General features: G+C 43.0%; 1 protein-coding gene across 3 annotated transcripts in view; it reads left to right on the plus strand.

Annotated features, from left to right (window-relative positions):
* The window catches only part of jarid2b (jumonji and AT-rich interaction domain containing 2b), a 106,893-nt gene extending 88,361 nt beyond the window's left edge, over positions 1–18,532 (plus strand). For 2 of the 3 annotated variants that reach the window (XM_026155637.2, XM_080296585.1), the window contains exons 7-18: positions 2,770–4,222; positions 6,327–6,931; positions 8,971–9,063; positions 9,357–9,475; positions 9,636–9,706; positions 9,859–9,973; positions 10,134–10,239; positions 10,355–10,537; positions 11,170–11,300; positions 11,666–11,852; positions 15,508–15,615; positions 15,889–18,532. In XM_026155637.2, coding sequence (XP_026011422.1) covers positions 2,770–4,222; positions 6,327–6,931; positions 8,971–9,063; positions 9,357–9,475; positions 9,636–9,706; positions 9,859–9,973; positions 10,134–10,239; positions 10,355–10,537; positions 11,170–11,300; positions 11,666–11,852; positions 15,508–15,615; positions 15,889–16,122 — 3,405 coding nt within the window. In that variant the 3' untranslated portion in view covers positions 16,123–18,532. The remainder of the gene's footprint in view (positions 1–2,769; positions 4,223–6,326; positions 6,932–8,970; positions 9,064–9,356; positions 9,476–9,635; positions 9,707–9,858; positions 9,974–10,133; positions 10,240–10,354; positions 10,538–11,169; positions 11,301–11,665; positions 11,853–15,507; positions 15,616–15,888) is intronic. The other variant, XM_026155636.2, reaches the window with a different exon arrangement.
* Positions 18,533–19,429: the final 897 nt, after the last annotated feature.

The following is a 19,429-nucleotide window of genomic DNA, read 5'->3' on the forward strand; positions in this document are numbered from 1 at the left end:
CCTGCAGATATTGTGTGTTAAAAATCTTCCTGGCAGGCCTCAGCTGGGCTATAGCAACACATGATGTCATCTAGACCCACCTCCTTTCCCCCTCCCTCTCCTTCCCGCTCACGTGCAAATGAACAGTCTCCGGCTGCCTGCCTCTGTGTGCTCTATTTTTTTTCCTTTTGGCTCTTTATTGTCTCTCTTATTCTGTTCGTCGTTCTTTTCATTTCTCGCTGCCAGTCGCTATTAGAAGTGAACCTTTCTTTCTTTCATATTCTACCTCATCATCACTCTTGCCTTCCTCCTTTTCCACCACACCAAATAAAAAGTGAGGGAGACCTGCTGAGAGCCCCCCCCCCCCCCCCCCCCCCCACACACCCCCCACCCTTTTTAAGCGAGGCGGTCCTCTGAGCCCTCTTGTGGCAGGAAGGTGTCATGACAGTTTTGTTGTCTCTCACATTGTCAGCAAAAGTTGCTGATTAGATATGACAAATACTTCCCATATTTATCCTGCAGCTTTATGACAGACAGCTGTTTAGACATCGTTGTTGCCCTAAATAACCTGTTGCCTGAAACTTTTCTTATCTGTGGATATATTCTTTTTAGTAGTCAAGTTTTGGAGTCGTAGGAGTTTTTTTTTTTTTTTTTTTTTTTTTTGTCACTGTTTATCTCATGAAAACAGCGTTTTAGCCGGCAGACTTACTTTATCTGCTCCTATTTCTACTCAATCTGCATTTACTCCTCCCTCTGCCTTGTCCCCCTGTTTTATTTTTGGCGTTCTTTTCCCTCCATTGTGAGAAGAAGCGTTTGTGTATGTAGGGAGACGGGGGGAGTGATTGACGGAGGCAGGGTTAGGTTTCAGTTCCCCCTTATCTTTTAATGGCCTGGTCTTTGTGTCGGCCCCCCACCACCTGAGGCAAACACAATACAATCCACACACACACACACACACACACACACACACACACACACACACGTGACACGAGAGCCCTTCAAAGGCGAACCTGTCAATGGACCGGCTGTCACCTCCCTCCTGTGGCGCCCTGGCTGTGATTGATAACTCCATCCTCTCCCATCCTCCCTCCCGCCTTGTTCATGTGGTCCACCTCCAGCTAGTCCAAACAGACAGACGCAGCAGAATGACAGCAATAAAATACAGACTCATTTTGTTTTTCATGTTTTCTAATGAAAAGCAGGGCTCTCATGTGTTGTGTACAAATCTGCCTAGCCGTGCTTTGAATGCATGACTTTGAAACACGAGAAAAAAGACATACAATAAAATCATGTTGGCTTGTATTTGAAGGAGCTTTCACTGGTATAACTACAGAGCCGTGATCCCCACTTTACCATTTCATACAAGCAAACAGGGATCTTTAACTCTTAAGATCTTAAGATTTCTTATCATTCTCATGTGTAGGCTAACCAAAAAGAAGGTAAAAGTAGAGCCCTGACAGATATTAGCTTTTTGCCAATAGATATTGGTATTGGTACTAAAATAAAGTGTTTATACTTTGGCCTAGAGTGCAAGGGATGTTTTACTCCACAGACACCTCTAGCAGCTTTTAAGGTGGGATGAGAGGGGATAATGTTCTGAAATATGTATAGAGATGAAATACCTTTGGGGGGGGGGAAAAAGAGACAGGCAGGAAATAAAGCTATGAAGAGAAATGTGAGTGAAAGCTGGACAAATAATGGGCACATCAGAAAGAGCCACGCTCTAATGGGAAAATAGACAAAAAAAACAACACAGTTTAACGTGTGCTGAGGCAGCTGTAGAGCTCTTTGAACTGAGGGAGAGGGTGGCCATGTTTCTTCCCACAGCTGCATCCCAGTATGCTAGCGGTGGAACTAGACACCACTGTACCAAACCTCAGATCTACAGCTGGTGGTTTAAAGACTTAAACACACATGGGCTCAATATACACTCACTTGCTTCTCCATACTTCTCCATCATGTCCATTAAAACACCTTTTTACCCCAAAAAATGAAGTCTGGCATTTTTTAAAAAAGCGATAGCCAAATAAAAGGCTATTTTTATACGTCCTGATGGGATTTTATTCCATCCCAGTGACCCCACCTTCTACCTCATACTGTCCAGCCATCTGCTAGCAGAAATCAAGGAGCCATCCCTGCTTTCCATTTCATGTCTGCCATCTCTCTCTCTCTCTCGCTCTCTCTCTCTCGCTCTCTACTCGCTCTAAACTGTTGTTTATCTCAGGATGTAGTGGCTTTGGTTTTGGTTTGCACATATCCTTTGCTGAATCTCAGTCGTTGTGCTGAGAGCAGTCTACAAAAGTGCAGCAGATTTTAAAAGTATAGTAATCTAGACAGTTGATTGGCTCCCTAATGAATAGCGACGGTTTCCGCAAATAGCTTTGGTCTGACCAGCCAAATGTTTTACTGCACAGCTAGCATCTGAATGTTTGGCCTCTTCATAGCATGGAGTGTGGGTGCGCCCACGCCCCTGCATGTGTTGGCTTGTACATTCTGATAATTTTATTTTCTCTCTCTCTCTCTCTCTCTCTGTGTGCGTGTGTGTGCATTTTGGGAAAATCATTTATACTATGTTAGCTGTAATAGTGTTTTTAACAATGAAAGGAATCTGACCTGACAACAGCAGTTCTGTTCTGTTTAAACTCGGTCAGCATGCCACCCACTGTTTCTTACAATGAGTCCTTTTTCTAAAACAGACGTACTGTAGTCACATGATTGTTGTAAGATTGGTCACTCTATGACATCTAACATGTCTCAATTGTCTCTCCCTGCTTCTTCTGTGCATCTCAGGTTTCTAAAGTAAACGGGCTGACACGGGCGGGCTCGGCACAAGCCGTCAATGGTGCCAAAAAGAGCCGCGACTTCCGACTGCCCTCCAAAACTGTGAAGAAGTACACAGCCACCGTGTCCAAGGGCCACGTCACCTACACCAAAGCCAAACAGAAAGAACTGGGCAAGAAAACCAAACTCAGCAGCAGCAACAAACACAACAGCGCCGCCTCGGCACCATCGTCAGCGAACAATCACAATCAGCACAGCCAGCCAGCAGCCAGCAATGGGCTGGCCAACTCAGGAAAAGCAGCGGCACCAGCCCACCACAGCAATGCAAAAACCCGCAAACAGGTGCTACTATCCAATGGGCTGCACAATGTGGCTGCCGGCGGCCGTCCCAACGGCAGGCTAAATGGGCAGCGGCACAACACCCTGGCCAAGGAGGATGCACAGAAACTGTGCCAGCAGGGCCAGGGGGAGTGCCATGGTCGAGAAGGACTGCGGAACTCCAAGCGGCGTCTGGAGGTGCTGCTCAACTCGGTGGGGACGGGGGTGGTTGAGCACAAAGCCAAAACGCATGGCACTGAGGCCAAGAAGGCCAAGCTCCAATCCACTCCTTTGGAGACCCGCAGCAGCAGCAAGAAGGTGGCCAATCAAGAGAAAGCTACCACGCAAAACACCTCGTCTACCACTCCAATTTCTAATGGACACGAATCAGAAACACCCCATTCTCCTAAACAAACTCAACCTGTTACCCCACCTCCATCTTCTACTCTCCCTCCTCAACAAACCCTGCCTCCTTCTACACCAGCAGCCAACGCGGAGCCGGTGAACCAGCGACCTAAGCGGGCATCGGCTGGCAAGCTGATGTTGATACGACAAGCACAGCAGCAGCAGAGCAGGTCCCATGGTCGGAGTGCCTCCTCCCCCTCATTAGGCCAGAATCACTCACCGAACCCCAGTCACGTCAGCACTACCTCAGACCCCCAACAAACCTCTGTGTCCTCCTCCACCTCTTCTCCTCTTACTTCCACCAACAGCCCTGGACAGCTCAAACCGGCAGCATTGCGGGCTGTTGACCGTGACAAGGAGTGGGAGAGTGAGAAAGAGCTGACGCGTCAGAAGGAACGCGAGCAAGAGAAGGAGTGGGAGCGCCACCGGAGTAAGCCGGAGGGCTGGGCAGCCCTGGGTGAAGTCCCCATTTTCCGGCCGGCTCCAAGGGAGTTTCAGGACCCCCTGGTGTACTTGGATGCGGTGAGGGAACAGGCTGAAGTGGCTGGCATGTGCCGTGTGGCGCCACCACCAGACTGGCGACCAGAGTGTAAGCTGAGCGAGGAGATGCGTTTTGTTACACAGGTGCAGAGAGTCCACATGCTGGGCCGGCGCTGGGGCCCCAATGTGCAGCGGCTGGCTTGCATCCGCAAGCACCTTAAATCTCAGGGCATTACCATGGATGAGCCACCTGTCATTGGTAAGTGAACACGCACATGTGTATGTGAATGTACAGTAGCAGTACTGTATGCTAGGGTGTTAAGTGTAAGATGCTGTGTTGTTTGTTTGGAGTTGACTTTTTTTTTTCTTTAGGGATGTTAAAGCTCTGCAAAATTGCAAGCTGCACCTGAACAGTCTAAAATGCTTAGTTGGCTGACCGGGCTTTTTTTTTTTTAATTTTTAAACCCTTGTTTGCAACACATTTGCAAAAATGCCAGCTTAGCATGCCCACAAACAAGGAGCAGCTGCCTCAAAAAGTCTTGACCATGATGATGCCACATGTGTTTTTTATTTATTTATTTTTTCTGGCACAACTGAACATAAAAGTCAGAAGAGCTGAAGATCCAGTGAATTGTTGTTGTTTCTGGTCACACAGTGCTCTCATATTGCTGAAGGGGGAACTCAGAATTGCTGATTCTTTGTGTAAGCATGAAAAATAAATGGTGTGATGTGGTGCAATGACATAGTTTGTGCCATTTAGAATCATACGCTGATTTCTGTTGCTGCATTACTGAATTCAAGCACTGTTCATTCATTTCATTGTCTGATTGCCTGCCGACCAATAAGAACGGACTTGATTTTTCAGAAGGCCGTTAAAGAAACATGAGATATGTTTCAGAGGGAGAAATGAGTGCAACAGCAATGTTATAGCATGAGAGAATATGATGTGATTTAGTTTTTATTTTTTCTATATGAAAGAATGTAAAGCTGTTCTATCATACTCCCGAATGTATTTATGAAACTGTAAATGAGCATACTGAGCATATAAAGTATGTGCAGAGTTTGAGTGATGAGTGATAGGCCACAGGTTTCTTCCTGCACACTGTCACGTAGAACCAGAGCTTACTTTCTAAGAGTGATTATTAGCAAACAAGTAAACAGACATAAACACAAGCACACTCAACCCAGTCAAAACATGGCTATCCACATCCCTCAATAAACAATTTCTTTATAGGAAAAAATGTGCAAGTACAGGTTACAAAATAGCAACATCTGCTCAGTACTTTATCGACGCACACACAGAGTATGGTTTGTCACAGACTCCTAATTTAATTTCTCCTGGATCCTGGTCTTTCACATGTTGCTGTTTATGGTGATAAGTACAACAAAGAAGATGATTTACAATCACAAAAACCTTTGTATTCTGCAGTTTAACTGTGGTTTGGCCTCCTTTGCTCTATAAAACTGTTTACTGTGACACTTATGCACTACTTATTGTTTCCGTTGATATCACTGGTTCTCCGAGAGCTTCAGCAGTATTCGACCTGATTTGTATCTCGCCGTTTTATAGATGACAGCAACAATGTGGAACATATCAGAAAGGAGCCTGGCGGCCAATGAAAACAATATTTCTCTCAGATTGCTCAGTCACCTTCTATTTCTCATGATGACATAAGCGTTTTATGAGCATTTAAACAGCCTCGGGTCGGGACGGAAATCCAATGTGTGAGCTTTGTGCATGTGCAAATTCTCATGTGTGCAAACAAGTGGCTGTTTAGTTTTGCCCTGGTTGAGTTTGTGCAGTCTCTTGTGCTGTGTGTAGCTTTTATATACAGCTGAATACAGATTAGAGCCAGGGCTAGAGTGAGGGCTGTTGGCCAGAGAAACCTGGCAGCCAACGGTCCACAGCGCAGCCAGCCAGGGTACCCTGGTTTCAAATGACTTCTTTTACTGTCCCCAGCAGATAAGTTCTACATTAACAGTAATTTGTGTCTGTGTTTGGCACAATGAAGGTTCAGATCCGTTTTGAAAGGTGGATTGGCTGTTTCAAATAAAATGAACTGGGCAGGAGGGAACGGCATGTTTAGCCAAAGGAGCAGATGACCCAAGATGGCATTATTTTAGATTAGCTTGATTTCTGCGACTTTTTAAAAAGCGGAGTTTATATTAGTGAAAACTGAAAACTTCTTTATGTACACGACATTATTTTACGAGTCAAAATTGTTATTTTATGTCACTTTTTCATGTTAGCCTATGAAACAAATGTTCTGTTGAACGCACTCCAAAACCACCACTTGCCGCTGGTTTTGTAAGTGCTGCTCATGTTCTCCTCTTACTGAACCTTCCTTTTCTGCTCCATGCAGGTGGCTGCGAAGTGGACCTGTCTCGTTTTTTCCAGCTCATCAATGACATGGGCGGCATGCAGCAGGTGATGGACCTGAAGAAGTGGACCAAGCTCGCCGACCTCCTGCGCATCCCCAAGTCTGCACAGGATCGGCTGGCCAAGCTGCAGGAGGCTTACCTGCAGTACATCTTGTCCTACGACTCACTCGGTGCTGAGGAGCGCTTGAGACTGCAGACTGATGTGCTGCAGGAGAAAAAGGACCTGGAGTCTCGCCGCGGCCCTCTGGAGGGCCTCGCAGATTCTTCAGCGCCTGGCGCTTTCTCTCTGCCGCGCTACGAGCCCAAAAACGGGCTCGTTGGCGGGATAGTGGGAGGGGCAACAGGAAACCACCGCACCAATGGAGTGTATCACCATCTGAAGGAACTGGAGGCTCAGGTCAAAGCAGGCCGGCGCCGGCTCTTCGCTCAGGAAAAACAAGGCAAAGAGGACAGGCAGCATGCGGAAGAGCAGGAGGTGGAGGACAGGGGTGTTCTCAGTGACCAGCACAAATGTATTTACAAGGTGAGGATGAAGACGACACTTGCTGTTTATGGCACACATTTGAAGCATACAGACAAGAGGCACGTAAGTTTACCTTTTGTTATTGCTTATGCATACGTTTCTGCTCTCTGCACTTTTCTTGTGATAAGTCATTACATGCTGTTAACACCTTTTGTCTCTTATTGACCTGCTGTTTAAAGATCAGCTCCAAGGCATGGAAACAAGTGACGTCTACCTTATTTCCTTATGTTATGGTCGCCCTTAGTATTATTTTCATACCACTTTGGCAGGCATTGTTGGGTTTCTTTTACTCCTTTGGTCCAACCTGATGTACATTGTCTTGTTTATATGGTAAATGTGCGGTTGGAGCGATCTTTTCTGGCCTGTCGTCAGTGCCAGAGCACCTTTTTAGAGAGACTTCAGTGAATCGAGATATATATCGCTCATGAGGTGTAAACATTCAACACTTAATTTGACTGTTTCCTCTGTCACATCTTAAGCGACCAAATGTACACCCTGTTTGCTTGTGCTATATATTGTTTTCAACAAAGTGGATTTCACTCGGAGACATTGTTGGGATGTTGTTAACCACACAGATGTGAGTGCCTATTGAATTTTCTTACTGTGCTCTTGGTAACAATATCGTGCTGTTAACTGCCACAGTTCGTGGTTTGTTTAAGCAAACCTCAGAAGTATGCACACCTGCTTTTACACAGAAATAGTTGGGCCATTGAAGTGAGGGGCCGGCAGTTTTATTTTCTTGTGGTTTTGTTTTAATATTTCTGTGCAGCTGTGTTTGGTAAGGTGGTCTGTAGAGTTGCTCATGTGTGTATTTGTGGACCACATAAGATGCATTTCCCCAGCCCGCTTGCAGGCCTGCTGATTATGGCTGGCTGAAAATGTAGGTCAGAGAAATGGCAGCCCCCAAAACAGCGCGTACCCATCCCCCCCACACTTCCAAAGCCCCGCCTCCACAAGCTTTCATAACCCTTCAGCTCCTTGCGTCCAGCCCTCTCCTCATGGCTTCTCTCCTTCAGCCCATGTCCTTGCTCTCAGCTATTTTCCCAAATAACCAGTCCTCTCCACAGCCCCCCACCCCCACCCAGTTTCTCTCACTCTTGCCCAAATTCTCTGCGTACCTATTCGACCCCCAGTAGTTTGTGCGCATGTGGAAATTTGAAATTGTTCACTCTGTGTGCACAAAAATGGGCCATGTGACTGTTTGTGTACATTTATTTTGAAGCAGCATCTTGGGTCGAAACTGTAATTAAACTTTCTGTGTTCACTCACTGCACAATACCCCACCCATCTCCAATCTGGATCTCATTTGATTTTTTTTTTCTGTCCTTTCCTTTTGGTAACCAAATCCCTCTGTATGTACACACCCCCCCCCCCCCCCCCCCCCACCCCCCAACAAACGTGACCCTGTAGTTATACAAGTACTGCTCAGTGCACAGTGACATGTGAATGGCTGTCACTGTCCTGACTTGGAAGTCCTGTCAAAACGTGACTCATCACTTTTTTGCAGAGCTCAGATTTGTGGCTATTATTCATCACAAGTGCCCCCCAAGAGGAGCTTATGTTTCACTTTTTCGATCGAGAGGACAAAGTGCACGTCTAGGGTGTAATTAACTGTAATTACACTGGGAAAAAGCTCGAAAAAGCGCCGCTACTGAATGACAAAAAGTCTTGTCGGTGCACCAGACTGTAATTTAACTGCATTGTTTCACAACCCTGAAGCTAGTGCAATCATAAAAAGAACTAAGTCAGATAGTACTTGCAAACACATAAGAGGGAAAAAGAAGAAAAAAACAAAATGTCACTGTGAACATTAGGAATCCACAAGGTCAAACTTCAGCCTGGTCTGCACATCTTCAGGCTCAGAGTTGGCAGATTTATGGTCACCTTCAAAGATTCTGTGTAGCAGGGTGTCAGTGGGAGAGGGTCAAGTCCAGGGGAATTGTGTCTCACACTAACAAAGGGAGTAGAGATCCTTATAGAAACACACACAGTCAGATATGCAATGTTTTATCCTTATCGCCCTCCATTTGACTTCTTGACTCATGCATCATGGGAAAAATAGATTCCACTGATGATTAATCTTAAATTCATGTGATTTGCAGGGGAAATCGGTGTCTTTGACCAACTTCTTCAGGATAGCGCGGAACACCATGACCATGTGCTTTAACAAGGAACCGTCTGCTGCTGAGGTTGAGGTTAGCATCCTGTCATCTTTATCAAACATCATCTTCATTATCTAAAGTAGCTTTCAGTGTTAAATCTTTGTTGTAATTACTTTTTTTTAAATGAGAAAACATTTAGCCCTATCAAATAATACATCTGTTAATGAAATCAAGCAGACCGTAACTTTAAGATCATTTTTAAAAGGTGAGTTGGTTTCTTCTCGATGTCAGCTACCAGCATGACTGACCATGAGGCACACCTGAATCCTGTACTCAGTTTCATGCATACTTTCTCTTACTAGTTTTCTGTTTTTGTCCTCTTGCAGCAAGAGTACTGGAGGATTGTGGAACAGAGAGATTGCCATGTGGCAGTGCATTGTGGGAAGGTGGACACCAGTACACATGGCAGTGGTTTCCCCACAGGAAAGTCAGAGCCATTTTCAAAGTAAGTGTTTCTCATCCATCTTGTGAGTTTGGGTACATTTTTCTACCTGCAGCAAAGTCTTTACCTGATCACCGGTCAGATAAAACTTTTTAACAGTCAAACTATCTGCTTCCTCAAAAGTCATTCTTATAAAAACGTCTTCTTTTCCTTCTTTCCTCAGACATGGATGGAACCTCAATGTCCTCCCAAATAACTCTGGATCCATACTGAGGCATCTGGGTGCTGTGCCTGGTGAGAATTATTTTCCTAGCACAGTCTGTACGTTGCTCTACAAATGTAGATGGTCTGTGTTATCTTGATCACTCCAGATGTTTGAGCCGTTTCTGTTGTTTAGCCTGCAGATATTAATGTTTCTGTCTCACTTAACCTTCCTGTCTCTACAGGGGTGACCATTCCCTGGCTAAACATTGGCATGGTCTTTTCTACCTCATGCTGGTCTCGAGACCAAAATCGCCTTCCATATATTGATTACTTACACACTGGTGCTGATTGCATTTGGTAAGTATGCACAGAGGCGTTGTCTCAGTGTAAGTGTGTGCACCAAAAACTTGTTAATATGGTAAAAATGTGTAAAATTAGACGAGAGAACTAATAGACTTGAATAAAGGAAAACTAAGTGAAAAGTTTGAAACTGATGTCTGTGTGTGTGCTCGGACAGGTATTCTATCCCTGCTGAGGAGAAGGCTAAGCTGAACAAGGTGGTCCATACACTGCTTCAGGCCAATGGCACGCCAGGACTAGAGATGCTGGAGAAGAATATCATGGTAAGTCTTTAAAAATCCATTCACATATATTTTAACTGGAAGGAAGCGATGCTTTTGATCCTAAAACTTTGCAGAGTCACTTGGAAATGTAACGCCGTTTATTTCACTCTTCCAGATATCTCCAGAGGTGCTGTGCCGTGAAGGCATCAAGGTTTATCGTACTGTCCAGCGGAGTGGCCAGTTTGTGGTCTGCTTCCCCGGTGCCTTTGTCTCTAAAGTGTGCTGTGGCTACAGCGTGTCAGAGACGGTGCACTTTGCCACACCACACTGGATGAACCTGGGTTACCAAGCCGCAAAGGTCAGCATATAAATCAGGGCCGACAAAGCTGAACCAAAGGCCATTTCGATGAATAAAGACACATTTTACATCACTGTTTGTTTTTATTTCGCAACAGTGCTGTGGACTGCAGCTGTTAAAGATTCAATTTGGGTAGAGGTGATTAACACTGAAATGAACTTAATTCAGCCGGTGTTTTGACCTTTGAGTTCTGTTTCATGTTTGTGAGCGTGAGAGAGCTCCCGAGTAAACCTTTGGCTCGTTGGACTTCATTATAGCTGCAATAGAGGAGAAGAAAATGTTCCCCATTGTCATTACGGGCATAACAGTGATGGAAGTACATCTACTTTCAGCAATGCTATCATACCCACAGCCACATTAAGATTACCCTTCAGGGTAATGTGACATTCATAAAATGTGCTGCACTGTGGAGCACTGCCTGAAACACACTCTTGCAAATTACAAACATTTTTAGTGAGGAATCATAGGAGAGGATGAGAAACATTGATCTTGGTTACACTACAAATATTCTCTTTGTTATACATTGTCAGCATTCTTGGAGTATATTAGTCCACACCTTTATATTTTGGCTGAAAGCTGGACAAAAATAGATATTAAATGGCTGATTTTTTGTTTGTTTTTTCCACTCACAGGACCTGAAATGTCGTTGTATAGCCAAACCATTCTCAATGGAGAAGCTACTGTATCAGATCGCCACAGCTGAGTCCAAGAGGGACAACGGCCTACTCCTCACCACCATCTCCACCCTTCTCAAAGACCTCAGGTATGATGCAACAACTCATACAAACGACAAACACGGCAAAGCTACAAATCCAGTTTTATTAGATTTCTAAAGATCGCCACATCAAACACTGCCTATTATGTATCAAACTTCTGGGTTTTGTTTGAGTCAGCTTATGTTCATAAGATAGGTGTGGTCTAATTCACCTTATAATGACTAAATGTACTGTTGTTGTAAAGGAAGAGGAATAAATTGTGATTGAAGTTGGCTATAATACAATTATATCCATTGTGTTACTGTACTGAGATCTGAGTAAGTGCCATTCTCTGTAAGCTCCACTCTGATAGTTTCCCCTTGATAGCAGCAAACTTACTTCCGCTCTCACTCAGAGTGTTTTTGTCCATCAGGAACATAGAGATGCGCCAACGTCAGGAACTTTACAAGGCAGGTTTGCTCTCCTCTGCCCGTTATGGCACACACGATGGCAGCCTGGGACCCATCGAGGGACGTAAGAAGCCTCGCGGCAAATGGCTGACACTGGAGTCCTCAGAGAGGCGCTGCCAGATCTGTCAACATCTCTGCTACCTGTCCATGGTGAGAGCACAACGCCCAGGGGTTTAACATGACAGTGTGTCAAATGTTAAATGGTTTGGGTTCAGTTTACCTGCAAAGGACTTCCTTCCTTCCTTCAAGTCAACATATTCATCCTAAATATTTATAAATGAAATCCTACATCTGGTTAGTGTGGCTGTAATTGTAGGTCTCTTACTACTCGACCTGCTTTAGTGATAATGTTTCATATAATAATAGTACCTTTTTTGTTGTGCTGGAGGCCAGGCTTGGTGAATTGGAGGCATGGCTCCACACCGTTGAAAGTAAACCTGCAGCTGTAATGGCTAGCCAGGCCCAAAGTAGTTTAGCTGTCACCCAAATGCACTGCCGGGAAGAAAGGCCGGCTGCTGCTGGAAGGAAGCGCAGTCCGAAAGAGAAGCCCTTGGTACACAACTAGCACGTTCAAAATTCTAACCATGTGTTTTTTTCCACTCAGCGACACCTGCAGAGAAAAAAACTCTGGTCATTGGCAGCTTCATACTTAGAAACGTGAACCTGCAGACTCCAACAGCAGAGCATTTGTTTGAACTAAAGATAAACGTAGATTTACTTAGACTGTAATTCAGATTGAAAGTAATGGCATCCAGTTGTTTTAATCACAAGTCACTAAAACTAACATTGAGTTAGTGTGTGACTTTACTAACAGCGTCTTCTCCCCAGTCTGACCTGGGTTGACATGCATAGCTGGATGTTGTCTTTTAGCTGCAGGCTGTCTGGGAGGTGTCCAGCAAACAATATGGGCTTCGTGGGTAACTGGAAAACTTTCTGTGGAAAACATGGTCTTTTTTAGAGAGACTCCAACCATCCTACTATGGGTGGTGCAGCTCTCATCTCTATGAATGTTGCTGAATTTATTAAAAAACAAAAATCATGTGTTTGATTCTGGATGATCTATGCAGAGTCAAGCACAGGAAGCAGAGCTGCATTTGTAAGCTGTGTACACACTGGAAGGGTTTTGCAGCAACAGCAGAGATCACAGAAACAATATCTGAACACTATTTGGCGCAAAAACTGCTGACGACACAAAGTGGGAGGGATCTGCAATAGATTGTATTCAACTTCAAAGCGACCAGTTGAATAGACTATTAGTGAGAGTGAAGAATACAGTTGGTTGACGTATGACCTGGAAGTCAATACATTAGAGGGTCACCTAGGCAACCGGAGCCTGAAAAGTCTGCATGCGACCAACGATCAGCTTCAAAGCGATGCACGATGAGTCTGAATCTGAATCAAATCTTTATTTCAAACATATTATTTAAAAAAATGTTAATAAACAAAAAATAATTTTTTTTGTTTATTAACAAAATGGTCTGTATTTTTTCCATCACTTAGAAAACATACTGACCTTTTTCCATTCAAAGGGGAGTAGGAGGAAGTAAATGCTTACAAATTTCAACCCCTATTAGCAAATCGCTTCCAGTATGTATGCAACTTTACACGTCTCTCAGCAGCTTCCCTCCCCCTCCAAACTCACAGAGACCATCTGCTCCCAGAAATATATGAAAACTATTTCAATAGAGCAAAACAATTGAATATTGATTTATTTTTTATATTAGGACTCTCTCAAAGTCCCTGTTAGTAAATGATGTAATAATCGATCAACATGTTGATTTATTTTCTGTTACACTTTAAGTTTAAATGAAGGCAGTGATCTCTCACTCTAGTTTATTAATCCCGCAAAGACTCAGACAGCTGTAATTATCCTTAGCCTTAAACAGTTGAACTGTAAAAGACAAAAAGTTTCTGTTGGCAGATTTATGCTTGTAGATGATGAAAACAACAACTTCAACACTGTGTTTAATTCATTACTACCCTCAACTCAATATTTTGATCACATTCTTGACCTTGTCCCGACATATTGCATAGGAACTGAGCATTTAATGTATTTCTCAAAAAACCTCTTTTGTTTAAAATATGAACTACAGCGCTCTGGAAAACATTTCTATACAGTAGAGATGTCTATACAGAGGATACGATAGAGGATCTCTTAATCTTAATGTGTGACTCCCTGGTACAGTTCACACAGATGGTGGAAATTAGGGATCCGCTAATTTAGAAGACTGTCATCTGGCCTGGAAAAATAGCTTGATTCCTTATGAAAAACAAGTCCTCAGTAAAGCTAGGCCATCATGCTGTTTGTCACTGATAAGACAAAAACAGGAACAACCCCATGTTTCTTCTCAGCGCTAGTCAGGCTAATCAGTTTTTCAGTTCTGTTAGCTATCAGTAATAATGACTTCACGAATTTCCTTTCAAATACAATTTTTACCATTATTGAAAAATGTCAGATGTATGATATTTAGAGTGCTTCTTGCCAATTGATCTCACTGAAGTAATTACTTCAAGTAAACATCAACATGTCTGTTAGACCCAATCGATCTATCGAATCATATCTGATGGATCCCAATTTGTGCATGTACATGGGGAGTTTTCGTCGTACACTGAAGTTATTCATGGAGTTCCACAAGGTTCTGTCCTGGGCCCAATACTTTAAATTTTTTTAAATGTTTTTGTTTTTTACGTTATATGTGGTTCCCTTAGGTTGTATTATTAGAAAACACTGCATACATTTTTGTTGTTATGCAGATGATACCAAGTCATATCCATCTATAAAGCCAGATGATTCAAAAAGATTTGGTAATTTCTTAATTTCTACTTAAGAAAAAACTGAGGTTATTGTATTTGACCTTAAAATCTCTTATAGCCATGAAGTTACTTTAGATGGCATTACCTTGGCTTCCAAAAACACAGAAGAATCTTGGACTAATTTTTTTTTTAAACTGGGATATATCGTTTAATTCGCACATTAAACACACATCTATTATTGGACTTTTCTAGAAGCTCCCTTAAAAGCCTTTAGGTGATTCTAAATGCCACAGCAAAGCTACTCACAGGGACTGGAAAGAGAGAGTGTATTTCTCCAATCCTGGCTTCTCTTCATTGGTGCCCCTCTAAATCCAGAGTTTAAGTTCGACTCTACCTGTGGTTCATAAAGTGTCCAGTATCAGATTGGATGATCCTGAAGCATCACTTAGTTATGCTGCTAAAAGCTGCTGAGGGACCATAATGCACTTGTTTTCCAGTGACCTCTTTTTCAATCCTGATGAATTTGTTTGCCAATTTTGCATATTAATTAACCTTTGTCTACTCTCTCCCGTAGCTTGTGCATTTTCCATGGCCTCTCTGTGCTCTCCTTTCTCTTCTTTCCCCTAACCCCCAACCGGTCGCGGTAGGTGGCTGCCCCTCCTTGAGCCTGGTTGCGCCAGAGGTCTCTTCCTGTTAAAAGGGAGTTGTTCCTTCCCACCGTCGCCAAGTGCTGCTCAAACGGGATCATCTGATTGTTGGGGTTTTCTCTATAGTATTGTGGGGTCCAGCACGAAGCGCCTTGAGGCAACTGTTGTTGTGAATTGGCGCTAGGAGTTGTTGTTTTTGTTTTTTTGTTTTTTTTCAGTTTGTACATATTATTCCTGCAGTATGCTCTGTAAGTTAAAGGTAACTTACTAAACATACTTAATACTACTGAGATAACAGTATAAGCATGATGAGTATGAGACATTATAGAGATTTATCAATATTTCCACTTTTCAGTAAGAAAATAAATTCTTTGTTTTACTAAAAGCCTTTTTTTCCCGTTTAGGTGGTTCGGGAGACTGACAATGTGGTCTTTTGTCTGGAGTGTGCCCTGCGCTATGTGGAGAAGCACAAATCCTGCAGAGGCCTTAAGATGATGTATCGATATGATGAGGTAAGCTACCATTGTGTGGGTCTGCTATGCTTCCATTCTCCCTCTGTCCAGATGGGGGAGACATCAGCTAGCTTTTCACACCGCTACTGAAAATGTTTATACTGAGTTGTACCTGTGGTGTAATCAGACTTTCAAATTTTTATTTATGTTTTTTTAACAGTAGACACACCTGTACTTTGCCATATTCCATTTTACCTTCTGCTCTTGATTTGTGTGCATTTGCTTCATTACCACCTTTTTTCTCACTTTTTTCTGCTTCCTTTTGCCACACAGGAGCAAATAAACAGTTTGGTGAGCCAGGTGTGCGGACGAGCCATGTTGAAGAACGGAGGAAGCATCGACGCTGGAGGAGTCATTGTTAGTGGCGGAGGAGGGGACCCCTGCCACGGCTTAAGCCCTGCCAAAGCATCGCCAGCCAAGCGAGGACCCCGAAAACGCGCCACCGTAGAGGTGTCTCTGGCCCGCCTGTCGTCCAGCCACATGCCCAAGGCCGCTGCCGTGTCCTGAGGCGGGACGCCTCAACATTGCCACCCATGTGTGCTGTGCCCACATCCCACCACACCCCCTCCACTTCTCTGAATCCCTGTGTTTTTGTTTTTCCACAGTAAGCAGGATCACTATCAAACCGCTCCTTCTTCACCGCCCGATGTTAGAGATTGTTTTTGAGCTTTGAAGACCCCCCTTGCCTGACCTCAGTCTCCATCTCTTTAATAAGCAAGAGATTCTCCTCTCCTTTAGTAATGACAGGCTTGTTATAAGGAAAAGGAACTAAAAAGAGAAAAGCAAGATGTCTTTTTTGCACTAGTGTGAAAGAAGAATTTGTTTTTATTTTGGATGATTTTAGAACACACACACCTCTCTCTCTCCGAGTCAATATTGAAAGCATTAAGTATAATGTTCACAGACTTGACAGGCCTCATTTTACCCTTTAGCTCCACCTCCACCCTTCCTCAGCTGATAGGTTACAATAATTACCTTTTTCTTGCATCACTCTCTCCTGCCTTCCTCTCACCCATGATACTGATACATCACATGTCCCTCAACTGTGAACACAGGAGGAATGAAAAGGCGGCCTTCCCCCCACTCACCACCGCTCCCTCCCTCCCATGATTTTGTGAAATGAAAATGACATCAAGTAGTTGCCCAAAGTTTCTCTCTGTCCTTTATTTGAGGAAGAGGAATCACTTTTAATGTATTCTTGATGCAGTTCCTGCCTATTTTTTCTTTCTTTTTAATGAAATGTGGGTTGGAGATGCAAGGTAAAAAAAACTTGAAAGACAGATGATGTTGGTTTACTGTTGGTTGGCTACAATTTGTTTTTGTTTTTTTCCCCAAGTTCAGTTTATGAATCTTAGCTTTCTTTTTTCGATAGTTTTGTTTTGTCGTGAGAAATTTTCTGTGTATATTTTTTATTTTTGTCATCATTGTGGACGTTTTATTTTTTGTTTTCTGTTCGTCGGCGGATGTGAGAGGGGCAGAGCTGCAGCTGCTTGACCTGTGAAAAGGTCACCTCACTTCCTTGTAGTATGGAGGGATCCCTTCTTCACTAGCAAGTGGAAATGGTGCCTGATACTTAGCAAGGAGATCCATTTTATTGGTGCTGTTGGTTATAATTACTGTATAACAACACAAAATTCTTTTTAAAGGAGGAAAAAAAAAATCTGGGGGTTGGCGCCTGCTATTGGTTCACTCTGCTAGCTCACGCGCCCCCCGACCCCCACAGGGCAGAAAGGCTCGTCGGGCTTTTCTGGTTCTAGATGTGCAATCGTGTTAACATTCCATTCTTCCAGTCCTCTTGTTTCATCTGTACCAGTAAACATTAATATTATATTATATTATTATTATTATTATTTGGGGTTTTTTTAAGCTTTGTTGATCTAATGTGTTATCTCAAGTAGAGCCACTAGTCAAAGAGTGTAAAATGTGAAATATCAAATCCAAGTTTTTCTTTCTTCTACTGTCTTTTTTTATTTTTTTTTTATTTTTTCCCCTTTCCAGATATATTAGTGATTTTTTTTTCTTTTTTTAAGAGCGGAGAAAAAGCCCAACGCAAACAAACATCAACTTTTTTTTTGTACATAATCCTGTAAATTTCTTTAAATACTTGAGCCTTTTTTTCTGGGGTTGAGTAAGAAAGAAAGGAAGGACCAGAGAAAGAGAGAAAGTGTTCCAGAGGAGAGTGGTCGATGAAGAAAAAGCCTTACGTTTTTCCCTTTCTTCATCCATGTGAGTTTGACGCTTACAGGGTTGCTCTGGTAAATGTGTATAAAAATTTTAAGTGCTGCTTATATCGCTAAGAAAGAAGATATCGAGTAGCCAACGACTGCCCCCCCCCCCCCCCCCCCTTACCTGCCCCGCCTCCTCCCTGGCCTCCTGATCTAGTTTTGTTTGTTTAGCTTTACTTTTTTAAAGAAAAGGGAAAAAAATGATATGTTCACACAAAAAAATGGGTTTTTACATTTTCATTACTGAAAATTCAACAAAAATGTAGTAGCTACTCATGTTGCACTGAGCTTGCCAGTGGTGACTGTCAAGGAAAAAAAATCCTATAATCCAGTTTGTTGGTTGTTGTCCCTTGCAGAAGACTGAACTGTTTTAGGACTATTTAATGACATACCAAGTCGGGTGTTTTCAACATTTAAAAAAAAAAAAGTGGTTGTCAAGTTTTTATGGCCTTACAATATATTTTATTCAGATGGGATTTTCTTTGTTTGTCCTTCAGTTATTTTTTTCTTTGTTTTTTTCCTTCCTTTTCTACAGTATAAACTACTTTGCTCACAGTGGGGTCTTTGGTGACTTAATTTATTTGGTAACTCGGCCTTTCCCTTCATTCGGAAAGAGAGTCTCATGTTGGTTAAATTGACTGTTTTTTACTTTTGCAGTTTGTACTTAAGGTTTAATAAAAACTTACTGACAATTCACTGTCATTTCTTTCCAACCTGCTCGTGTGTCTCTTGGTGTGCTGATTTCCGACTGGATGGCGAGGAGAAACTCTCCAAACTGCGTCATAATTCACAGTTCAGAGATTTGTAACATTAGATGGATATTTTAGGGATGTGGAGACTCATTAGCCCTGTGACGGACTGGCAGTCAGTCCAGCGTATATTCCACCTCGAACCCCATTACAACAGGGATGGGCTCCAACCTCCCCATGACCCTGGGATGGACGATGGCATTTTGAAATAACCTCAGTCTTTTCTCACTTACCTCTGGGAGTATCTACCCAGGAGCGTGACCTAAAACTTATTCAGTTATTGGTAATTGACAGAAAATCAATTAGATTTTAATATTTTTAAATCATCTTAATTTTTTCAGGTTTTTGGTTCAGTAAGTTAAACTGAACTTTATGTGCAGTGTTTGTTTTAAATTCTGAGGGAAAAAAAATAATTTATGGAAACTTGTTTTCGCCACTTAAATTTTTTTTAGTTTCAGTCTTTACTCTGTATGATGGTCATATGGTCATCTCAACACCCCCGTCCAGACTTTGTTTGTGGCATGCAGCCAATCAGATCAAGCTAGTTTCAGGCACATGATGGGGCCCTGTATGAGACAAAGGAGGATTATTCTGAACTGTGAATCATATTGCAAGCTTTCCCAGCAGAATCCTGCTCCTCTCATCTACTCCCTTTTGGTCACCACAGCGCACCAACTGCCTCCACCTCACCCTATCACTAGCATCCTCTGTCACATGGACGCTCTGCATGGGGCTCAAAATGAGCATCACAGTTACCTGTTAAAGCGCACTGTTGTGTATCGACACAGACTCTTTACTGTTCACAATAAACCAAGGCATTCATTTTTAGCCTCAAAGTCA

This window comes from Astatotilapia calliptera, chromosome 22 (assembly GCF_964374335.1).
Source record: "Astatotilapia calliptera chromosome 22, fAstCal68.1, whole genome shotgun sequence".
In the NCBI taxonomy this organism is placed as follows: domain Eukaryota; kingdom Metazoa; phylum Chordata; class Actinopteri; order Cichliformes; family Cichlidae; genus Astatotilapia; species Astatotilapia calliptera.